This window comes from Diadema antillarum, unplaced genomic scaffold (assembly GCF_040938485.1).
Source record: "Diadema antillarum isolate AM-2024a unplaced genomic scaffold, OU_Dant_1.0 scf00000192, whole genome shotgun sequence".
Lineage (NCBI taxonomy): Eukaryota > Metazoa > Echinodermata > Echinoidea > Diadematoida > Diadematidae > Diadema > Diadema antillarum.
Window position 1 is genome coordinate 1728705 of NW_027271081.1, and position 9602 is coordinate 1738306.

At 36.5% G+C, this 9602-nt stretch overlaps 1 protein-coding gene across 1 annotated transcript in view; it reads left to right on the top strand.

The window, feature by feature from the left end:
* The window catches only part of LOC139723479 (D-2-hydroxyglutarate dehydrogenase, mitochondrial-like), a 66066-nt gene extending 60844 nt beyond the window's left edge, over positions 1–5222 (top strand). Inside the window, exons 11-12 of the mRNA XM_071634722.1 lie at positions 3048–3230; positions 4607–5222. Coding sequence (XP_071490823.1) covers positions 3048–3230; positions 4607–5023 — 600 coding nt within the window. The 3' untranslated portion in view covers positions 5024–5222. The remainder of the gene's footprint in view (positions 1–3047; positions 3231–4606) is intronic.
* Positions 5223–9602: the final 4380 nt, after the last annotated feature.

Sequence of the window (9602 nt, forward strand, 5' to 3'; positions counted from 1 at the left end):
TCTCCTGGAATTTTCACCAAAAAAAAAAAAAAGTGATGTAGAAAATGAAAGTACTTATATTAAATTACTTCCAGAGACCTGCAGGATCACCAAATTGAATGGGAGTGAAAGTGTTGTATGATCTACATGAATGCTTTATTAGTGAAATTACTGTATACACAGTCCAACGATGTCAGGAGGATTTTACAGTCATCCCGTCTTGCTCTTCAAAAGTCAGTTTCATTTGCAACCATGGGTGAAATTTATGTTTTTTAAAGGGAGTTGAATTAAACAAAACAAACAAACAGAAATCACACAAAACAACAACTCATGTAAAACACACACACACACACACACACATTCGGGAGGAAACGGGAGGGGATGAGGGAAGCAACCTTTATGCACCCATGGACGCACAGACACCAGTTATCAGCATATTCATGACAAGGCTTCCAGCTTTTAAGCTACAAAAGAATGACATATCTTCTTGTTATTCTGTTTGTTGTTAATAGGTTTTTATTACTTTTTTTTACATCGCAAATGCGTCTTATGAAAGAGAGGTCATTGACAATTGGCAGCAGGATGTCGATCCTGGTAGGATCTATTTTTGTAGGTGGATTGTAAATTGTCCTGTTTAAAACATGAGCTTTCCTTTAGTAAGCAAGCCATAAAAAGCATTAGCACAGTTTGTCTCTGCTTATCAGTATGGAAATGGAAGAATTCATTTTGAATTGTAAGAAAAGTTTGGTGCTTTAAAGGGAAGGCTGCAGGGGGGTGAAAGAGCATTAGCCTGATGTGAACCAAGGTATTATATTACTTTTGTATTAAATCTGATAATTATGATTTGATACGTTATATGAAAAGTGGAGCTTCAAGAGGTTTTAAGCTAGTAGGATGTGTGAGTGTGGGCGTAAATAGGAAAACATATACAGTTGGATTGGGCTTTAACCCTAAATAGGCCGCACTATTTAGGTAGTTGATAGAGCGGGGGGGTCCTCCCAGGCCCCCTCTCCAGATCTCGGCCGTCGACCGCGTGATCGTGACGAAAATTGGCACACACATTGCCTATGATGTAATCTAAAATACCATGAAGTGAATTTTTCCAAAAAATTATCATTTATGCTAAATTATGCTAATTTATGCATAATGATACATGAAATCAGACTATTTGGTTTAAATAATAAAATAAAGCTCAAAACAGGCACATTTTTGAGCAAATATTCTTTATAGTGTCCTTAGCAAATGTAATAAAAAAAATTGTGATATTAGAAAAAATTCTTAAGTATTTTATTGTTTTTTTAATTTCTTATGTATTTCTGTGTCTTTTCGACTTTATGTTTTTCATTGTTTTTTCAATGAAATTTGTCCGCGACATTGCTCCAAACAAGAAAATATGTTATTCATTGATTTTAAACAATAAAACACCAAAATAATCATGCTTTTATGAAATTTGCCTGTAAGCACAGTTTGCATGAAATTGTACACGAATTCACGTTTTTGAGCAATGTTTGGTCTGACATGCCTGTCTTGGAGGCCCCCCCCCCCCCCCCAGCCTAGCTATGGTTTAAAAAGTGACATTCCAGAAGTAGCTTAGTGTGAAAATGTACATTTTAGAAGTATGTTTTTCATCGGATATTACCACTAATTGGAAAGATGCATTATAAACATGGATGTTAATGTGAGACGGCGTCTGCTTTTTAAAATGTGGACATGGCAAACCTTGAAATAGAATGAAACAATAAAGGACAGAAAAGACAATATGAGAGGTATTTGTTCATAAGATATTTATCAATTTATTGTTTGACATCTCCAAATCTCCTACAATTTACAGATAAAAGATAGTCAAAGCAATTGTAATTACAGTAATAAAGAAAAGACACAATACAGAAGTTTTTGTAAAATCTAGATCTAGATCTACATGTTTGTTCAAAATTTGGGATATGTGTTTTACACCAGAGTACAACTTTTAAGAATCGGCCCTGTCTGAAGTAGCTTCTGCTTCTTTTGCCAACAAGAAATAGAATTGTCAGTAATGTTCACTCTTAATTTTGTATTGTAACAATCATAAGTCAAAAGATGTTTGAAAAAACTTTTATTGCATGTGCTATTGCTGTGATGTAATGGAAATGTTAAAAAAATAGGAATATGTTAATGTTCATTTCAATGGCTGTCCAGAAATTCGTTTCAAATTAGTCTGTTGCTTCTTTGATAATGGTCCTGCATTATTCAAGTTCAGGAATAGAGAAAATTTGATATCTTCAATGAATTATCAGAGTTGTGTTGGAGTATGGGGAGGAAGAAAGAAAAATGAACATGTGCAAAGGGGAGATTTGGTGAATATATATTATATATGTATATATATATATATACATGTATATATAATATACAATATATGTATATATATATATATATATATATATGTACATACATGTATATATATATATATATGTATATACATGTATATATATATATATATATATATATATATATATATATATAGTGTGTGTATATGTGTGTATACATGTATTTGAATGGGAACATTTAGAGAATACAATGGTCAAGTTTAGCTACATAATGTTAGTTATGACTGTGTGATTTTTTTTTCTTCAAAATATTGTTGGAGAGAAAAAAATAGTTTCAAAATAAGCAATGTCACGAATTAAATGTGTTCATATTTTGCAGTCCCTTATTCAATGGTACAATTGTATTTTATGAGATCTTTCCCGGGATTGTTTTTGTTCATCTATATTGAAATAAGGCTTTTTTAAAAATTATTTTATCAAAATGAAAAATGATCTTTTCAATCTTATGAGAGGTTCTCCGAAGAGAAATTTGTCATGTCAGTGATTAGTGAAATAACAAAAATAAAGATCCATTTGCAAGGGGAAAATATTTTATATGAAAAAAAAATCTCACATTTCATGGTTTGTAATCTTTTGTTGCATGATGGTAGCCGGAGGTTCTTTTTTTTTTTTCTTGTCCGTTCATATGTTTTTCTTTGTTGTTGTTTTTTATTGTTTTTTGTTTGTTTGTTTGTTTGTTTTTTGTCGTTGTTTCTATAATCCCAGGTTATTGTCAATGCTGTAGGGTTGTCAAACCCACTTTCTGATCACCCGTTTTACATGCTGGTGGAAACCTCTGGGTCAAATTCTGCACACGATGAGGAAAAGCTGAATTCTTTTCTAGAAAGTGCCCTCTCAGCCGGTTATGTAGCTGACGGAACTGTAGCAACAGAAGTGTCAAAAATTCAGGTGAATGACACAATTTGTGTGGAGACACATGAGCTTATTGATAAGGTCCGAAGAATTTATTATAAGTAAGGTTGAGATGTATCGTGAAACATTAAATCACAAATAAGTTGCATTTATGCCACTATCATTATTGTTTGACAGTGCACTGACAAATGCTTCAGTGTACATGAACTAACTACACAGATGGGTAAGAGAGAATTAAGAAAAATGGAGTTCCTTTCATTGAAACTTACAAACAGTTGAAACAAAAAAGCTTAAAGAAGAACAGAAATATATAAGTCTCCACTTCGAGGTTGATCAGAGAAGTGAGACCTTCATCGTGCAACCGAACAAAAGAAAAATGCTTATTTCATAGACTCCCCAACACAATGCCAAAGAATTATGAAATGCAATTATTCTGAATAATGTGACATTAATTTTATCCATCTTTTTATCTTAAAGAGAGAAAGAAGCATATCGACAGATCTATCGTTCTTGCCGTCATAGTTTTAATTTCCTTTGTTAAAATGAATACAGTACAGAATCTCCCCTGCTGAAGTGAGGTGAAATCCTACTCCTTGAAAGTTGTCTGAGTAATACAATCAAACGAAAGAACTTTTAAAGCTTTAATAAACGTTAATGGAACGAGCAAGAAGTAAAGAGTAATGATATAAGCCAGTTCGCAGTTCCACTTTGCGCATGAGCAGAAGAAAGGTCATTCATACAAACAGGCATGTTGGTTTTTAAATTCACTAGGGTAAGCATCTGTGATGTAATGATTATTTATGTAATACCTCTAAATGCTGCTTGCCAGCACATCCACTTGACTGCAAAAGTGTTATTTGGCAATATCAATAGAAAGAGATTGTTAATACATTGTACATTCAATTCAAAATAATGAAAGGGATGCTTTCCCAAGTGTTAATGGACGGAACATTCTGGTCATCTGGTCTAACCAAGTTCATTCCTTTTTGGACAGGTTCAATGAATTCCATAATATTGTTTAAGTAAAGCTTGCGCATTATGTCGCTTAAAAACGAGTGAAGTTCCCCTAACCGACTGAAAAAAAGGTCACTTGCACCAATGTGCCCATTCATGCACCAATGTGCCCATTCATGCTAACTCTGAACTGGCTTATTGCTCCAGAATTTCAGATTGTGCTATCGATCTCTACTGCGCGGACAGCAGAGGAGATGACAATGTTGCTGCTCCACAGATATTCAATATGCGTGTGTAAGAACATTTCATTTTGGAAACTGCCGGGTGTGAGGGAGATGTCCATGAAACCATCTGCGAGTGGGACATGAGACAGCGTCCAAAGAGTTGTATTTGAAGTGGTCCTTTTTTTCTTTCTTTCTTTCTTTCTTTCTTTTTCCTCATGGTGTCTTATGATGCAGGCGCTGTGGGCCCTGCGTGAGCGGATAGCTGAGGGCCTTGTAAGAATGGGCTGGTGTTTTAAGTACGACCTTACCATCCCCATCAACCATTTTTACGGTCTCGTTGAGGAGACTCGTGAGCGACTGTCGGGCACCGAAGCCACCGTGGTCGGGTACGGGCACGTCGGCGACGAGAATCTCCACCTGAATGTCGTCACGCCGCAGTACGACAGCCACGTGCACAAGATTCTGGAGCCTTTCGTGTACGAGTGGACGTCGAACTTAAAAGGGAGCATCAGTGCCGAGCACGGACTGGGTTTCCTGAAGAGAAACTACATCGGGTTGTCGAAAGCTGCCGCTGCCGTCGGTCTGATGCGAGGGATTAAAGCGATGATGGACCCCAAAGGAATCCTAAATCCATACAAAGTGTTGCCCTAGCTTCTAAGAGTGATAATCAGTCGCCGAGTCCTTTTCACAAGCTCGTCAACGAATCAGAGAAAGCAATGATATTCTGTGATGTAATTCTATGATGATGATGATGGTCATATTCATTCACATTAAATTCCTGTAAGACTTGGGCATTGCGATGCGAAAATTATGTTTATACTCATGAAAGCACTCTCACAAGACGTTTCCACATCAGCCCGATAAAAATCCAAGCTCGAGATATTTTTCGCGATTGCAAATTAGCACGCTATTTCATTTCCTGTTCACATCAGCCCGAACATGGCGCGCTAGTTCGCATTAATTATCCTGTTATTTCGGAAATTTCCCGAGTTGGACTCGGGAATTTTTTTCCATCAATTAGCGCGCTAATTTGTATTCACATTTTCAAATAGCGCGCTATTTCGTGATCGGGTTGATTTCCCAAGTCAGAAGATAGCGCGCTATTTCGAAACATCGGACTTCCCATTTATATATTTCACATCAGGTGTATGAAGATTAGTGTCTGTGCGTGTGTGTGTCAGTGTGTGGCGGAGGGCGGGAGGGGGCTATTCATATTCAAAGATGTGTTATCCTCTAAAAAGAAGAAGAAGAAGAAGAAAAAATTATATATAACTGTTTATAAAGATAATGGGTGCTCACATGTGTGCAATTTCCGTAGTATGACAGTGATATGGTCGCATGTTGTAATGATGACATTTTTCAATGACAATATTTCGAGATCGTCCTAGACAAAAGTTAAATTATTTGAGTCGATGATAGCGAGACTAACAAATTCATTATTTTTGTCTTGTAAACAATTTGTTCTTGCAGAGATGCAAGTGGAGACCGTCCAGTGCATAGCATATTAACGTCAGAAACTGTCGCGTATTTCGATCCATTGACTATCGCACAAGATGTCTATTTGTATCTGTCCTTTACTTCCTTTTTGCCACAACTGCGGCATAAAGTTGATATTCATAATAGAATGTGCCTTATGTTTGTAATGTACATGTATGTATATATCTTGTGTGCGGATTATTCTTATGTGTGTACGCGCGTGTATGTGTGAATGTGGTTGTATTGAGTAATATCATGGCTTCTGTATGGAAGTGTATGCAGTGCACTCCCGTTATAACGAATACGGTTGTTACGCAATTGCGGATCGACGAAGTGACAATTCAGGCCTTAACCTTATCCGCTCTGTTTTTTTAATGTTTATTTCTTAGTTTGGTTATAACGGAATTTCAATATAACGACAGAAAGCTGCTGGTTCCGAGGACTTCGTTTTAACGGGAGTCCACTGTACTAGCAATCAAAATGTCTACCCGAGGTTATTATAAACCATGTTCCCATTTTAGTTCTGATTGTGATCAGTATTATCAGTATTACTATTTTTATAAATGAAGTTGTTTCGTTATTCCGCGAAACGTGTATTGGAGGATACTTTGGATTCAGCAGTTTTATGCCATCGCCGCCGCCTGGTCACATTTATATGCGCAATTACGCCGCGTCTCTCGACAGACTTTCTTTAAATTCCGTATGTAGGTGTACGATAATAATGATGATAAAAATTCTAACGTCATCTATAACTTTGGATGGAAAATGCCCACGTGTAAAACGTGTTTATATATATTTTTTTTTTTATGAATAAATAAAAAGATTAAAAAAACAGTTCATTTTTTTTAAATCTGATGGGTGCGCTCTACTAGCTAAATATATGACGGATTTCCTTCAAGTTTGATGCTGTATATAGTTATGAGTCAAATCTGAATCCATGTAATCTTTTGCCCCAATCATGCCAGCGTTCCGTCTTTACAGGGTCAAATGTCACACTCACAACTTGTAGACGGCAAATACTCATTCAGGTGTATTTCCATACTTTTTCACTCCTTTTTTTTTTGGGGGGGGGGGGGTGGATGTCATTTATGTTTATTATACTAAATCCCATAATCTTATTGTAAAACCCCGGGTATACACGCCCGTTGCATTCGGATTCGTTGATATACGGATATTTTTAAGCTATTTTTTTTTATTTCGACTACTTTTATCCTACTTATCATTTTCAGTAATGTTATGCGTGTGTGGTCCTCGTCTCACAGTAGCTGCCTCATGTCAACTACTAGACGCAGAAATCATTATTTTATGCAACGACATGTATACAGATCAATGCACAATGTGTACACGTACACGTATTATGTATACACGTATTATGTCTCTCTGATAGCTGCCGTGTCATCGAATGTAAAATAAAGTCATTATTACAAACTCTATTGGTCCAGCATTTTTGCTACGGTGTGACGTGTGTACGTTTTGTAATTTGGGGAGGAATAAAGCGAGAACATAAAGGTATGAACCCGATACGAGAGACAATGAATCTTCATAAAATCAAAGCTCTTGAATTATGTATCGTGAATATCAGTCAGCTTACAATGCTATACAATTTAGTGGCAAGTACCTGCAGTATGTACTTCAGAATTGAACATTCTTCTCTAGAGAGATCAGGTGTAAACAACAACCTCGAAGTGGAGACTTACATGTACTTCTCAGCCAGTCTTTGTCTATTACCAATCATTCATTGCACAAACATTACGCTTGAGTACTTCTTTTTTCTTCTTTCTTCCTTATTGCATGTATATATTTTTCGGTTGCGAAGAGTGGCTTCTGCTCATTTTTTTTTAGAGCAAAATGGATGCACATAGAGTAGACCTCGCTTAAGTCGACATCGCATAAGTCGACAACTCGCTTAAGTCGACACGATAAAGTCCCGATTTTTGCCTTTGTTATTCCTTGAAAATTTCTTCGTCTTAGTCGACATTTATAAGTTCACAACTCGCGTAAGTCGACCTGATTTCTGAGTGCCAACTGAGCTAAAATACGTGTTAATTCCCTCGTCTAAGTCGACATAATTTTTTCGTTCAAAATATTATCGTCATTCTCTGAAAAAGAATTGTTTTCCCGCTCCGATTCGCAGCATTTCTACTCGGTAATTCGCTAGTGTACGGCGCGGTAGCGTTCGCGCCATGCGTCCATTGTCTTGTACGCCAGAATAGAAAGGGCATACACCCATATACTAGTACATTGGAGAATTACATGTGGTACCCAAATTAGTTCACTCTCCCCCTTTTCTCCTCGTTATTCTCAAAACGCACAAATTTTGTAAACCTATAGGTCCTAGTAGAGAATCATTATCAGAACATAAAATAGGTGTTTCCGTTTATCCGAATATTCTTACGTTGATTATTCCGAAGCGGTATTAGAAACCTGGGCCCATTTTTAGAAAATTAATTAAAATCCAACTACATGTAATTAAGTGCAACTGAAAATCAAATGCAGGTGTATCAAATCACTTGCAACATTGCACATAAACGCAAGTGCGTTGCTGAAAAGGCTTGCGTTTGATAATCATAAATATGAAACTAGGAAATAGTTGTACGAACCCGAAACTCAATTGCGTTTAAACGCAACTCTAAAAATCAAATAATGAAGTCCATCAAATCACGCGCAACGCTGTATTCAAACGCATAAGAGCGTTGCAGAGAAGACTTGCGGGTTTCGTAAGAAACTAGAAACTGCGTCTAAAAGCTTCTCTTAACATCTACGGAGATGCGTTTTTGTTGAAAAGTCTTGCGTTATTTTTTATTTCGTACGCAAAATTAAAAATTAAACGCAACTCTGAAAATCAAATACAATTGCAAGTCCATCATATCACACGGAACGCTGAAAAGACTTGCGTTTGATAATCAAACGAAACTAGACAATTTTAGGGAACTTTTTTTAAAAACTCAATTGCGTTTAAACGCGATTCTGAAAATCAAATGCAAGTCCATCAAATCACTCGCAACGCTGTCTTTAAACGCAAGAGCGTTGCAGAGAAGACTTGCGGTTTTTGTACGAAACTATAAGAAACTGGGTTTAAATGTATCTCTAAACATCTACGGAAGTGCGTTATTGTTGAAAAGACTTGCATCGTTTATTTCGTACGCAAAATTAAAAATTAAACGCAACCCCGGAAATCAAGTGCAAGTCCATCAAATCACACGGAACGCTGAAAAGACTTGCGTTTGATAATCATCCGAAACTAGAAAATTGTAGGAAACTTAAACTCAATTGCGTTTCAACGCAATTCTAAAAATCAAATTCAAGTCCATCAAATCACAAGCAACGCTGTATCTAAAACGCAAGAGCGTTGCAGAAAAGACTTGCGGTTTTGTACGAAACTAGAAACTGCGTTTAAACGCTCAAAAATCTATACGGAAGTGCGTTATTGTTGAAAAGACTTGCAGTATTTTTTATTTCGTAACGGAACTTTCGCCATGACTGAACTTAAGTCTGCACTAGCAGGGGAAAGACATCGCAACATTTACACGTTTCAAACTCGTATACCGAAACGCCTGCTTCACGAACTGTCAATGAAAATATAGCAGCAAATTATTGTTACAGTTCGCTATGCCAAAGGTTTAAATCTCAGACCAAAGTTAAATTAGTCCGTCGTTAGGAAGAGATTTGTTTTTACGAAGGTTAGTAATCCGAAAGATATCGTTTTCGGAATAACAAACTTTTTCTTCTTCATTTTATTTCAGACTGGCCCGCG